General features: G+C 37.4%; 4 protein-coding genes across 4 annotated transcripts in view; 2 read left to right on the forward strand and 2 right to left on the reverse strand.

Moving 5' to 3' along the window:
• Positions 1 to 911: 911 nt before the first annotated feature.
• LOC111614621 lies at positions 912 to 2,423 on the reverse strand. Its single transcript, XM_023355985.1, has one exon. The coding sequence runs from the start codon at positions 2,421 to 2,423 to the stop codon at positions 912 to 914; it is 1,512 nt and encodes a 503-aa protein (XP_023211753.1).
• An 881-nt stretch (positions 2,424 to 3,304) lies between these two features.
• LOC111614623 lies at positions 3,305 to 7,533 on the reverse strand. The gene is made up of 2 exons (XM_023355987.1): positions 4,816 to 7,533; positions 3,305 to 4,773 (listed from the first exon to the last, which is right to left on the reverse strand). The coding sequence occupies exons 1-2, from the start codon at positions 5,965 to 5,967 to the stop codon at positions 4,744 to 4,746; spliced, it is 1,182 nt and encodes a 393-aa protein (XP_023211755.1). The 5' UTR covers positions 5,968 to 7,533; the 3' UTR covers positions 3,305 to 4,743.
• Positions 7,534 to 9,624: 2,091 nt separating this feature from the next.
• Positions 9,625 to 10,776, forward strand: LOC111614622 (general transcription factor II-I repeat domain-containing protein 2-like). The gene has a single exon (XM_023355986.1). The coding sequence runs from the start codon at positions 9,625 to 9,627 to the stop codon at positions 10,774 to 10,776; it is 1,152 nt and encodes a 383-aa protein (XP_023211754.1).
• A 4,388-nt stretch (positions 10,777 to 15,164) lies between these two features.
• Positions 15,165 to 15,498, forward strand: part of LOC111614620 — a 2,501-nt gene continuing 2,167 nt past the window's right edge. The window contains exon 1 of the mRNA XM_023355984.1: positions 15,165 to 15,495. The gene's annotated coding sequence lies outside the window, so the exon portion shown is untranslated. The remainder of the gene's footprint in view (positions 15,496 to 15,498) is intronic.

The raw sequence follows: 15,498 nt of genomic DNA on the forward strand, positions 1-15,498 counted from the left end.
GTTATAGGTGTAGAAGTTGAAGAAGGAGTAAAGTAGCCAAGAAGGGGTTAGAGAGAAGGGGAAGTAAAGTAGGAAAGGATAGAAGAAATAGAGTCAACCAGGGTCATGGGACCCATGGGCGTCTTGCATCGGCATTTATTAAAAGAAAATACAATGGGTTACATAGAAAACAAATACAAATAATACAAACAAATACATGATGATTATGACATGAGTAGAGACGTTACAAATTAATACAGAAGTATATAATAATACAGTTGATAAAAGCTGTGACATAATTACAAAAGCGAACAGAGGATGCTGAAAGACAAATGTCTGAAATAATCGCGTATACAGGGGAACAGCTTGGGAGCGTCGATGATCCAAAAGGCAAATATAGTATATACATAATATTGTTGAAACATGGGATACCGAAATAAACAATGATTTACATGAAGATTATAACATAAAGTGTGACATTACAGTGACACTACAGTTAAATAAAATTAGGCAGGACGTAGAAATAGTAGATGCGGTTCGACAAATGTTTGTGAGATCGCCGATAACAGTGCGAATTATACATAGGGTTACATGAGATACCAACAAATACAAATAACAATATGTAGGTTATGACATGAATAGCGATAACAATAAAATACCTAGATATAGAGTAAACAAATACAATAAGCGTGGCGAAATTACAGTAGGAAACAGAAGATGCTGTTTGACAAATGTCATGGATAACTGCGAGATACAATGGAAAACAGCATGCAGCATTGTAGAACTATATAGTAGAACACCAGCCTGTCAGTACAGGCACAAGAAAACAGCAGATACATAACGCTGAGTGGCAGAGAATGTGGAACACCAGAGCTAGAGACGGAGAGACAATCTCGATAGTCCAGAGTCCGCTACCAAGAGATTGTTCCCGGTTAATCTAGCTTTTTAATACTAGCAGCAAACTGCTTGAGAGCGTTGAAATTCGTCTTATCCTCGGTGAATGCCTTAAGTTCACAGGGCCAGTGGATGCCGTTGTTGTTGATTACTTGAGCAAGTGTCTTTCTCTGTGTCCTGTAGAAGGGACATAAGAAAATGATATGGTGTGCGTCTTCGTCTTCATTCATATCACAATTGCAGAGCCCGTTTGATTTATGAAGGAACCTCTTTAGGTAAGAGTTCAAGTTCCCATGCCCCGTCAGTAGCTGCGTGACTTGGAAGGAGGGGAAGAGGGGGTGACTGAGACTATCCGTAGGTGAAGGATAGAATCTGTGGGTCAGCCTACCAGTAGTGCAATTGTCCCACCTTATTTTCCAGGTTTTCAAAATTATGTCATGCGTCAGTTTGCGAAGACGTCTATTGCTGATTTTATGGTAGCTGAAGTTGGTGGCCCTGGTAGGGGCGATACGAGCGAGGAGGTCTGCCCTGTCGTTCCCTGCGTTCCCAGAGTGCCCCTTGACCCACTGTATAGCAACCCTGATGTTTATTCTTTGTAGATCCTGTAAATTGTTTATGCTGTCCTTTACAATAAGAAGTGTGTTATTGGCATTAATGATTTGCTGGATTGCTGTCCGACTATCACTGAGAATGCAGAAGTTATGGTTGAGCCACTTATGCTGATTATTTACTATCCAGTTAATGGCATTGTAAATGGCGTAGGACTCCGCCTGATTAATGGTACAGTGAAAGGCAAGGTTCCTGCTCCACTGATGGAGACAATGATTTCCTTTGTGAACTACCATGGTGCAGCCCACCCCGAGCTTGGAGTAGGACCCATCAGTGTAAATACTAATTGTCCGATTATCATTGTGATAGGTCCCAGAAGGGTCAATGAAGGTGAGGCTAGGATGAACTGGCTGATGCGTATAGCACTTATCAATACCGTTGGTATTCACTAGATTAGCGAGTGTACAAAAGTCTGTATTGTATACTTCTTTGGCAACCGTAGTGCGGAATTGTTCCATGTTAATGAGGTTGTTGGCTAGCTTGCAGAGATTATATTTGATATAATTTTCTTTGATCTTGAGATCGATTGGCAGAGTACGGTTGATGACCAAGAGGGCCTCCGTTGGTGCAGTCTTATAGGATTTAGCTATGTTAATTGCTAGGNAGAATTGTTCCATGTTAATGAGGTTGTTGGCTAGCTTGCAGAGATTATATTTGATATAATTTTCTTTGATCTTGAGATCGATTGGCAGAGTACGGTTGATGACCAAGAGGGCCTCCGTTGGTGCAGTCTTATAAGATTTAGCTATGTTAATTGCTAGGAGCCTTTGAATTGAGAGAAGCTTTCTCTTTATATGGACTTTGTTGACAGAAGAGCCCCAGATTTCAGAGCCGTAGGTAATGATGGGTTCCACCACAGCGGTGTAGAGTGTTCTGCTGGTGGAAGGGCCATAGCCCCAGTGGTTTCTGCTGATGCTTTTCAGAGCCTGAGTGACTTTCATAGCCTTCTCGTAAATGTAATGTGTGTGGTCTGTCCAGTTCAATTTTTGATCTATTACTATGCCCAGGTATTTAACTGCGGAGGAATTTTTAATCTTTCTATTATTTATTTTAATACTTGGCCCTTTTTTTAGTATATTTTCTTTAGGGAAAACGATGGCGTGGCATTTGTCGTGGTTTATCAGAAGTTTATTTTTGTTGCACCAATCAGAAATTTTGGAAAGAGTCTGGTTGACTCTGTCTTGAAGAACCTCATGATTGACATGGCTAAGCAAGATGACCGTATCGTCGGCGTACCCCTGGATAAGAGCCTGATGCTCACTAGGCAGATTGTATTGCATATTAAGAAGACTGTTATATAGAATATTCCAGAGGTACGGACCTGACCTGGAACCCTGAGGGCAGCCCCTGTTAATATTCTTGTGGTGGTAAGTGTTGTTGCCAGAATCAATCTGGATACTCCTGTTTTGAAGGTAGCTTGCTGTCAGCCAGTATAAATTTTGGGGGCACTTGTCATTCCTTAAGTTATGTAATATTGCAGGCCACCATGCGTGGTCAAACGCCCCCTTGAAGTCTATTGCCACCATGATACTATGCTTGCCCTCATCCTTAGCTTTGTGAATTAGGGTTATAAGGTTGTCAATAGCACCAACCGTACTTTTGCCCTTCCTAAAGCCGTGTTGTCTGTCGCTCATGATGTTGTTGTACTCGTAGTGGTAAACAATGCGGTTGATGAGGAGAGCGTCGAGGACTTTTCCTATCATCGGGAGTAGTGAGATGGGCCTGAAGTCTGACGCCGTAATAGGGTTGTTCTCCTTATTCTTTGGTATTAATTTAATCGAGGCTTTTTTTCATGCATTTGGAAAATAATGGATGTCTAAGCATTTATTTAAAAGAGTGCAAAAGGATGTGGGAATTGCCTTAAAGGCAATCGTGGCCATTTTAGCTGTGATTTTGTCGGGGCCTGGCGCTTTCCTCAATTTTAATTTACGGAATTCATTGGCAATCTCGGTAGTGGTGAAAGGGGTGTCGTTTGTGGTGTAATAATCCTTCTCAATGCTGACCCTGATATTCTGATGGTTTTGGTCGTCAGTGTCGTGGCAGTCATCGGGAAAGAGTTCGTGGATAATATGACGGTAGGTGTCAGAAACAGAGCTCGTATAATCTGTGTTGTTTATTTTAATAGTAGGCGGAATCTGCAGTTTTTTCCTTTTACTGTTAACCACGTAGTAAGGAGTACCCCAGGGATTCTCATTACCAACCTTGGTACAGAAGTCTTTCCAGGCTTGTGTCCTTGCCTTGTTGATAGAGGTTTTGTAGTTTTTGAATAGGGTCAGATATTCAGTACGAATTTCTTGTTTCTTGTTGTGATCAGTTTCTTTTCTAAATTTCTTTTTGGTTTTCCTTAAAATGTTCCTTTGCTTGTTAAGATCATGGTTCCACCAAGGGGCAGAACGTTTAACAGTCTTAACAGTGGTGGATTGATAGTAAGCTTGGTGTATGACCATTTGTAGATTGTTAACGATGTTATTGATTCCTGCAGAGTCGGTGATATTTATTATGTCCTCTGTTTTCCAATTAAGCTGAATAAGGTGGTAAAAAAGATCCCAGTTAGTACGCTGAGATATACAGTATTTGGGGATAGGAGTCACTTGATCTATCTTCGTTTCTATATAATTGTGGTCGCTTGCCGTGTGAATATCTAGGGTATTACAAGTAAGATTTATTCTGGTGATTTTACTGTTGCCAAGACAAATATCGATCCAACTGTCTCCGTTGGAGGAGGAGAAAGTTGGCAGGGTGCTAGTGTTCAGCGAGGTCAGCTGATATTGTGTTGTGAATTCCTCAACCTGGTAGCCCCTCAGGTCCTCAACCGGGCTGTGCCAAGTGTGCAATTTTGCATTAAAGTCCCCAGTGATTAGGATTGGAGCATGATGTAATTGTTGGATGGTAGTAGCTAGAAGATCCAATGGGTGAGCAAGGTCATCAGTTGGGGAACAGTAAAAAGAAATGAAGATGTAGGTAGAGCTGTTAAGGTTGACACTGATTGTAGTAAAGTAGTTGTTGCTATGTTGAGTTAGGTGCTGGACGTCGAGGCTGTCGTTTATAATGACAAAGCCAGTTTTAGGCGGACTGTTGTGCTCTTGTGAGTAGATAGTACGGAAGTTTCCAAACATGGCGATTTTATTGTTGAGGACGTAGGGCTCCTGGATAGACATCAAGTCTAAATTCCTGTTTGTGGCCTGATAAAAGGCATCGGTAGTTGCTGCCTTGCATTTTTGTAAATTAATTTGGATAAGCCTCAAATCTTTTTGCTTCAGACTACACCCCATAATTAGTTTGTCGGATGGTTTGAGCTTTCATTCTGATGGTCTGAGCTTTCATTCTGATGGTCTGTGGACACTGTGGATTGAAGGCATTGTGAGTTGTGTCGTATCTGTCATATTCCGGTAATTCCTTGTTGACAGTTCTACAGTTCGTGCATTGAGGTGGATCTTCTAGTTTTCTGCAGTCACTAAATTTATGTGTTTTCCCACAGTGACTGCATCTTTGTTTATTGGGGCAGTTGGTGGAAAGATGATTGTATCCACAACATTGGTAACAGCGTACCAATGGGATATAATCGTTGACATAAATTTTTGCCCATTCTAGAGCAATATGTTTCGTTTTAACCAGGATGTTTCTGAACTTGGGTGATGTTGAGATTACTATGTGGCGACAATTTTCTTTATTATTATTCCTGAATAGCACAGTGCTGATTCTTGTGGCACTGGCAAATTCTTCTATGGTCGTGTTTTGGAAAATGTCATTTTGATTAAAAATCATGGGTATGATGTCTGCTTCCTCTACAGTAATTGGGACGTTAGTGAGAATAATACGTGGCCTACGACCTTCGGAGAATTTACTGTGTATTTTCCCTGCTATATCTGGATGTTCTTTGATTGCCTCAGATAGTATTTCAGCTTCCTTTTGGCTATCGGTCCTGAAGCATATTCCGTCACCTTTAACTTGGCGCACTGATTTAACCTTAATTTTTAATTCGTGTGGCTTAATCCTTTTCTTGATCTCCGTTTCAATGTGTTTCATGTTGGTATGTAGCCCTTCTTCGTTAGGTTTTGGGTAGAGTAAAAGGGCAAAGCTGCCTCCGGTACCTTCAATGTCGACTTTGTTTTTTAGTGATTTATTGATGGCCATTGTAGTGGAGCTGGGCTTAATGTTAATTTTTGTTGCTTCAGCGTAAGAGACAGGTTGTGCTAGGGGAGCAACAGTGGGTGGGGCAGGGTGCAGAGCAGATTTAGACCTTACTTCCTTTAGTATTCCATGAAACTGTCCGAGACACGAGAAGAGCCGGGTGACACGATCACGGACCTCCTTTCTCTCTTCGGTCCTTATGTTGTTGCTATATTTCTCAGGCAGCAAGTCCAGTATCTTAAGGACGTGTTGGTTGGCTTCTTTCAGGATGGTATCTTCAAGCGAAGTGATGTTTACCTTACAATTTTGGATGGAAGCATCCGCAGGGTGAGACAATAAGTTTTGAGTTGACATGATTATAATTAGCGAAAAACCAACCTTAATAGCGTAGTAAGAGATATAATGTAAATATGAGCCCGCGGCAAGCGGCCCAGACCCAGGAGACAAAGCCTGGCCCTGACAGAAGTGATAAACACCTGAAGAAAATTTAATGAAAATTACAGTTAATTAAATACTAAGACCCACTGAGATAAAAAGAGAAAAATTAAAGCAGCCGAACGATATATGACACGATACAGAGCGACAAAAACGACCCGAAAAATAGCCGAAACAAACCGCCGGATTAGGGTCGAGTATGATGTTGACCCGTCCACGTGCCAAGGTCAACGACCCTTTACCTCTTTGTTCACCGAAAGTTTTAAAACTAGCGTAACTTTATAACTAATAAACATACCGTCCCATAAAATTATACACACTTAGATAGACTCATAAGCTAAGAAATGCCCGAAAATGAAGAACGACGGAGGCCCGAGAAGCCCGCAAAACGGCCCGATCGGAGCCAACTTTCGGACTCAGTAAAACACGAACAAGACTACGGAAAGAAAAACGGACGACGGCGATAGATAGCCCTTGGAAACCCGAATAGAATGATATGCGACTTTACCACTTACCGGTGGAAACCACCCGGAAATGGCGGCCGGAAAATCCAAAACTTCCAAGGTCCATAATTCGTGTTCCGCTGGTCAGATCCGGAAAATTCGGACGTCAAACGATAGCTGGTGTCTAGACGATTCCAGCGATGTATAATAATCCACTGATTAAATGACGGTATCCACGATGCGGCGATCGGAAAACAGAGCACACACACACACGTCTCAACAGTTTCGCGACTCGTCGCCCTCTTACAGTAACATGGCAGCACATATATCTCAAAGCGCTCGGCTGACGCCCGCAAAACGCGCGTTTTAAGAAAAATCTATAAATGCACGTTTAATGCGCGCTTGGCCAAAAACGTGCGTTTGAGTGTGTACGCCTATGCAGAACTCTTCGTTCGTCAAACTCGCATTTAAAAACACCTAGTGTGTACGCAGCCTAATTTCAAGAAGAAATTGATAAGTTTGGCAACGCCAATCCATAATTCCTTTACAAACATGTGATAACACTGGTGAGACTTTTTTACTTTATCTTTATTTACTACCGATACCGCCAGAGCATAATTGGGTTAAATACAGAGATACGTCAAAGCACAGGTAAATACATACATAATAACAGAGAGATAACATACAAACAGTATGACAATGGAGAAGAAGTATGAACAGATGGTGAGATGACCAATACAAATCAACCGATATGATACAAAACTTGAGTAGAATAACATACAGTAGTATAAAACAGACAATACTAATAATAAACATTACACAGATACATGTTGCAGCAGAACAATAATGATATGTACGTACAATAATGTGCAGGGAGCAAATGAAAACAATGCCTGATGACAGACTTGACCAACTTAATGAATGACAGAGTGTATGTGATACTTATGAATCAATTTTTGAATGCTTTGTAGGTGTCACTATCCTTAAGAAGGACATGAAGTTCACAAGGCCAATTAATACCCCTGTAACTAAGAGCAAGGTAAAGCTCATGCCTAGCATCCTCGGTCATTGGACACATGTATATATAGTGCTCAACCCCATCCCGGCAATTACAGATGGTACAGATGTCCGTTGCAGATTTGCCAAACCTCTATAAGTAGGCCCGGAATCTCCCATGCCCAGTGAAGAATTGGGTGGTTTCAAAGTCCGGACTAACCCGGCGGTGAAAAAGGTGGTCATGAATAGATGGAAAAAAGTTCCTGGCAAGGCCATTGTAGCTATCTCATCTCTGCTGCCAGAGATCCAAGCTGTAGTTCCAATGCTGGAGCTTAAGAAAAGAAGCAGGTAACACTAAATACTTGAAAGAGCCAGAGGTACTGATCGCTGCAGCCTCCCTGGCAAGTAGATCTGCACGTTCATTACCTAGGACTGGTGAGACTGTTTTAAAATGAAAATACTACTGACCCAAAACGTTGTCTTAATACACACATTTTGGTTGATTTTGACCCACAGCCAAAACAGGTTGCTAACCCGTCTTACACTATAGCAGATTGACAAAATGAAACAGCATTTGACTTACTATGCACATATGCTATTGCTTCTCCAACTTTTTAGTTATGTTTGCTAATTAACAAATTTTTTTATAATTGTCAAATTATATATTTAACAATTAATACATCAAAGACTAAACTAATCTTATTTATAAATAATGTGAAGATGTCAGAAAAAAAAGAATTTACTTAAATGGCCAACCTTTAACATTGAAAAATGAAATAAATTATTTGGGCGTAATATTTAATTGGAACAAAATGTTTCCACAGCATATAGAAAAATATCAAAATAAAAATGTTAGTAGATAATGTTACATATGTTCATCGCTGAAAATTTCCAACTTGGAAATGCATATTAAATTATACAATACTCTAATAGTTCTGACATTATATTATGCTAGCCCAGAGGTGTCCAAACTACGGCCCGCGGGCCAGACCCAGCCCGGCAGGTGATTTTATCTGGCCCGCAAAGAATTTTGAAAAATACTGATTTTTTCACGCGAACCCGTTTCACTTTCAGAAATGTATATCGAAAATTAAAAAAAACTGTAAAAATTATATTTGATGTAAAAAAGGAATTTTTAATTTACAGTCATAAAAATATTGTTTTGGGCTATTGTTCGGTAACTGCCGAATTGGTACAAAGGCAGGAGAATAGCGAAGGTACATGAATACAGAGATTCTGTGGGTTGTCTTTGTATTAGTGAGTAGAGGGGGAGAAAGAAAAAATCAAGAGCATTGTATGTGGCATCTCTGTAGTTGACCTCGGGATTGCCTTCTGTCGTCTTCTGTTCTATTGTGCTTGACTCATTTGTAAATTGGTATGTGTAAATTGATATTTAATGTATTACAAATTTATTATTTTGAAGTTTAATATTATTTTTTGAAGGTTTAAACATGGAAAGAAGAAAAAGAAAAGTTGATGATGAGTGCTGCATTTTTTTGAAGAATGGGGAGTAAAATATTTCTTTGTGCAATCTCAGTCAAAGAATGGCAAAGCTGTTTGTGTAATTTGCAATGACACTGTTGCTGTAATAAAGGAATATAATTTACGTCGACATTATGAAACAAAAGATGCTTCAACATACAGTAGAACCTCGATTATCCGCCCTAATTGGGGACTGGGGTTGGTCGGATAATTGAAAAGTCGGATAACCGAAAAGTATGAAAAAAATCCATTATTAGTGTAGTATATTATTATATCCCATGTAATTAGTATATTAGTATATCGCTATTAACCTATTTTGCGATGAATTTTCATCGATGTTAAGCCTAACAAAAATTTTTTAAAATAATAATCGTCGCTATTGTATCGTTAAAAATTAGAAAATTAAGCCTCGTTTAAATATTGACTCCCTTTCATGGTCGAATGAGTGTTGCCAGCTAAAACACGTAAAAATAATATTAAAGTAGCCGAGACATAGCCAAATATTGTAGCGCCACATCACTAGCGGACATTTGAAATTTGCCGACTAGGACAGTCGGTTAACCAAGGGGTCGGTTGATCAGGTAGAGGGCGGATAATCAAGGTTCTACTGTACTCACAATTTAAGGACAAGCAGCATACTGAAAACTTTGAAACAATGCATCGTAGTTTGTGTACTCAGCAAAATTTATTTAGGAAGGCAAACTCAGAAAATGAATCATTGACCTTAGTTAGCTTGAAAGTTGCTTATTTGTTGGCGAAAGAAGGAAAACCCTTTATGGATGGAAACATCGTTAAAGAGTGTATGATGGAAGATGCTGGCGAGTTGTGCCCAGAAAAGTTGCAACTTTTCAAAATGATCAGTCTGTCCCGTAATACTGTTGCTCGTCAAATTGACAATATTGGAAACAATATTCTTCACCAGATTACTGGTAAAGTACAGCGTTTCACTCGGTATTCTCTCACGATGGATGAATCAACTGATGTTAGTGACACCTCACAACTTTTAGTTTTTGTTCGTGGAGTTGACGACGAACTGAATGTCACACAAGAATTAGCCTCCGTTAACAGCATGCACAGCACTACAACTAGAGAAGATATCTTCAAAGTAGTACAAAAAACGTTGACAAAGTATAACTTGGACTGGAATCGACTCCAAGGTGTAACAATTGATGGAGAAAGAAACATGTCTGGTGCAAACAACGGTGTGGTTGGGCAAATTAGAAAAGCTTGTGAAGGTTTAGGAGCACCAGCACCAATTTTTCTGCACTGTATTATCCATCAACAAGCACTGTGTGTGAAATATGTCAATATGAGCTGCGTTTTAAAACCAGTTGTTTCTGTCGTAAATTTTATTCGATCACATGCACTCAATCATGGCCAATTTCGATCTTTTCTCGAACAAATTGAATCCAAGACTGGTGACTTGTCATATTATACTGCAGTTCGATGGCTTAGCTGTGTAAAAGTGCTATTACAGTTCTTTAAGCTTAGAAATGAAATTAATTTATTTCTTGCGGAGAAAAATCACCCTGAACCACTTTTATCAAATGCTGAGTGGCTCTGGAAGTTGGCTTTTTTTGCAGATGTTGTGACACACGTAAATAACTTGAACTTAAAGCTCCAAGGTAAAAACAACTTAATTTGTAATTTATTCTCACAAATCAAAGCATTCAGGGCAAAGCTGGTATTGCTCGAAAGTCAGCTAGATGAATGTAATTTTACTCATTTCCCGTGCTGTGAAGAATTGAATACAGAAACCGATGAACAATTTCCAACCAGATTTGCAATAAAAGTCATCGCAGATTGAAAACAAGAATTTCAAAAACGATTTTCTGATCTTGACAGGAATTCAAAGGAAATTCAGCTGTTTCAAAATCCATTTGGCTGCAATGTTGCAGACGTTTCAAGTCAGTTTCAAATGGAAATTATTGATCTTCAAGCTGATGATCAAATCAAGAATAAATACAAGGAAGGAAACTTGGTGGATTTTTACAAATTTTTGAATGCAAAAGAGTTTCCAAATTTAAAGCAATTTGTTTGTAAATTTATTTCTATGTTTGAGACTACCTATATGTGCGAACAAACGTTTTCCAGGATGAAGTATCTGAAATTAAAGTACAGGGCAAATTTATCAGATGATCATTTGCAATCATTGCTTATAATTGGTGTTTCAGATTTTAATCCCAACTTTAAAGAAATTCTTCAGCAAAAAACACAGTTTAATCATTCCCATTAAAAGTTGCATGAAATAATTTTCTAATTATGTATAATTTAGCCATGCTTGTTTAGTATTGGTGTATCTATAATTAACTGTAAAAAATAAAATTTAATGCTGCCTTAGTCATAATGAGACTTTTTAATTCACATATTCATGTGGCCCGCTGAAATGTATTTAATTCCCAATCTGGCCCTTGCGTCAAAAAGTTTGGACACCTCTGTGCTAGCCCAATGTGGGGTTTGGATTTTTTGTATGATTTAGAACAATTTCATATAATTTTCTTACATAGATTGATTAAAGTTGAAAGACAATACCTGGATATGCTCTCCAAACAGACAGATATCAAATATATCCTTTCTATTTAAGATGATTAATTAAATTTCACTATAAGCTAAAACATTCTAGTGATAAAAATATTAAATTTTTACATCAATTTATGTTAAAATGGACAGATGTAATAAATCTTTGGCAGCTCAAATTTAATATTTTGAAATCCTTTGACACTTCAAGTAGATTGTTTGGCATTTCAGAAAATTGGAAGTTCAGATTCACATTATTGATGGAGTCAGCTTTTTCTTGATCAATAATTAATGATAAAAAATTATTGGCTCAATCAGTATATCACATCCGTGGTATGTAAATATCTATCCCTACAGAATCCAATATAATGTCAACAAATATAGAAATAAATATTAAACAATTAATTAATAATACAACTAAGATTAAATAACTTCTCATTGTTTATAAATAAATATATTGATTTTTCAATACAAACGTATTATTGGTGTAACTCAAAAAAAATCTCTATAATACACCTTTTAAAAGACTCAAATTTCAGATTTTCTACAATCTAGTACAGTGGTTCCCAATTACTTTTTCCTGTGTACCACTTAAAGAAAGAGCTCAAACTCGCGTACCCCTTATATCAGAAATTCATATTAATCCATACTAATATTATAAACTCGAAGGTAATTCTGTCTGTCTATCACCTTTTCACGTCTAAACCGCCGAACAGGTTTTGATAAAATATGGAACGGAAATAGCTTAAACGTTGGAGATGGACATAGGCTACATTTTACTGCGAGAAAATATCTTACTCCCACGAGAAAATTCGATATAATGTGGGCGAAGCCGTGAGTAGAGAGCTAGTGATACATAAAATAAGTTTTTTTTTACATTTATTACAGTACCTTTAAAATACAATTCTAATAATAATGAAAATAACATAAGGTTATTTAATTTTAATGTGACAAATGTGCATGATTTTCTTTGCGCAACTTTGTAAAATCTGGTTGCTTTTTGATCAGCTTCAATCTCGAGTCATCTTCGAGTCGAAGTCGGTGACGATTCATGTTTGTCACGGCCGAAAATCCGCTCTCGCAGAAGTATGTTGTGCAAAATGGTAGTAAATATTTTATTGCCGCTTCGCTGGCACGATAATAATGATAATTGTACAATTAACACAAATTGTGTTAATTGTACAATTTTTGTTTCTTGCGTAAGAATTTCATTTAGGTATCGTCACAAATGTATTTTTTTTTATAAAATTTCGAGAATATTTTTACTTATAAATAAATGAATTTGCACATTCGACATCGTATTGTAAATTTTCAAATTTTCGAATTTTTGATGGTCCACCCATTACACAGGTCTGCAAGTAAAATACTGCATAGGATTTTTATACATTTTCAACTTGGTAAAAACGAAAAAAATACCAAAAATTCCATCTCGTCAAATTTTTTGTTACACTCAAGTTTTTGTTTGTATTTAGCGTAAAATTCCTGGTTAACTTAAAATTTACTATTCTTTTTTTATTTAAAAAATAGCCTTAAAACGAAGACTTCTCACATTAATTCTATCAATTACACCTGGACTTTGTAATATATATATCTATATATATATATAAATGGACATGTATGTCCCTATATCTCACTTTTTCGCCAAAACTACACATCGCACGTGAATGGTGTTTGTATGTGGTGGTAGCCCCAAGTCTCCATTCGTGCATAGGGGTGGTTGCGTCTCGATAGCTATAAGGGTGCGGGAGATATGAGGCTGAAAGTGGTTGAAAGTGGCTTTCTATTTCGAATGTTTTGTTCGATTTTTTCGAATTTGTTCGAATTAAATTCGAACATAAAATTCGAATTGGTTCGATTATAGAACGATTGAAAACGTTCCAGAAACGTTGAAATTTGTTCGTTTGACTAAACGTAAAAATTCTCTAATTAGTCTGGAAACGGGGGACCTAATTCTTGCATTCTGTGAAAACGGGTAAGATTAGCCATAATGTAATTATCTTAATCTTCACTATCGTTACTTTTTGCCCAGCGAAGCGGGTCCTTGCAGCTAGATTCTAGATTATTTAGAAAAACAGTCTTTTATATATATAAAAAAACTATATTACATACAAATGTACGAACAAATAAAAACCCAGCAAAGCGGGTCCTCGCAGCTAGTAAATAAATAAAAATGTTAATGGTTGAAGAGAGTAGTGGTAGGGGGAGGTGGGTTAAGTACTTTTAGCGTTAGAAGGAAGGTCGAATGATCGTATAGAAACAGGTTAAAAGTTGATAGTGAGTAATATTATTGGTGAGGTTGAGCATGTTTTGACATGTTATCTGAAATACTAGGAATAAATATAAACAACCCGCTGTTGGATTAGATCGTGTTTCAACAAGCTAAATAAATTCAGTATCTCGCTGGCCATCTAATGCCACACTCAGTTTATATCCATCATTTGAACGCTACTGTACTTGTATTTTTATTTCTGGAATATGGCTCGCAGAGGTTGTGTAATTTCTCCAGACAGCGTCTGTTATGTTTGTGGTGAATACGTAGTGAAAAGTCAACAAAGAAACATAAATGAGTTTGTGAAGAAAGTTTAATTTGCATATTTCAAATTGAAACTTGGAGATCGAGACAAAGCAAATTTCTGGAAACAATAGCAGAAAAGGACAAAGAAGCATGGGACTCTTTCAAGAACGTAGTGCATAAGTTTTTGGGCAATACTAAGGACCCTGACTACAAAACCATTGTACAACGCATGCTGGCAGCAGCGTATGAAGCTCAAAGATGCAAGATGGACTTAAAAGTTCATTTCTTACACTCCCATATTGACTGTTTTCCCGAAAACTTTGGTGCCTACAATGAAGAACATTGTGAAAGATTTCAACAGGATGTCCGTGATATCGAGAGACGTTACCAAGGAAAATGCGATGTCAATATGTTAGCTGACTACTGTTGGATGCTCAATCGAGAAACCAGAGAAGGAAATTGCAAACGAGTTTGGAGGTGCATCAAAAAGAAAAAGAAAAGGTTTCATAAGAAAAAAGAGTAGACCTAAAATTGTGTATAAATATCAGAAACAATTTGTTGATTAGTTGTAAGAAAATATTTATTACAATGAACTAAATATATTAGAGTTTTTATCAAAAGTTTGTTTTTATTTTGCAAAAAGCCTCTACATGATGGGATGTAATGGAAGTTATTTTTAGAATCTGTGATCTTCAAAACATATAATTCAGCAAAAATATTCCATGCAGCTGGAAAAATTTTTTTCCAGATCTGTATTATTTTTTTGATTGCTTCATCTCATGCATTTAAATATTAAATCGACCGATTTTAGATTGCGGCGCATACCCCTTCACGCAATTTCGCGTACCCCTGGGGGTACGCGTACCACTAATTGGGAACCACTGATCTAGTATTATATAAGTATTACAGTGGTACCTCAGGATACAAAATTAATCTGTTCCAAAACTGAGATCGTATCATGAAAATGTCGTAAGGTGAATCATTTTTTCCCATACTACATCCATTACATGTACTACACCCATACATACTACATCCATTACATGTAAAACTAAATAATTTGTTTCAACACGAAAAAAACAGTCAAATTAAAGCTAAGTAGTACATTAAAACAAAAAATAACTATAGTAAGAAAAACACTGAAAAAATACATTTTGTAGTTGTAAATCGACTGCTCAGAGCAAGAGGGTTACAACTCAAAATTTTCGATGTTTTAGTTATTGTACTTATGGGAATGCTTGTATCGAGTTCTATCTTATGTATAAAGGTTATATCTCTAAATGGCTTATTATGGCTCTGGGACGTACATATAACAGTTTTGCAATATGCTAATACACTCTGTTATTGAATTCAAGAGGGTTACATTTTGAGTTGTAACAGTTTTCAGCTTTCAATTAATTGCATTCTTGGTGAAAGAAAGTTGCATATAAAGTTGCAACTCTTTTGCATTCTAAATCTATCTATCTATATAACCCAAAGACCACTGATGGAATAATAGAA

This window comes from Centruroides sculpturatus, unplaced genomic scaffold (genome assembly GCF_000671375.1).
Source record: "Centruroides sculpturatus isolate CEXI.00-Female unplaced genomic scaffold, Cexi_2.0 scaffold2073, whole genome shotgun sequence".
Classification (NCBI taxonomy): Eukaryota; Metazoa; Arthropoda; class Arachnida; order Scorpiones; family Buthidae; genus Centruroides; species Centruroides sculpturatus.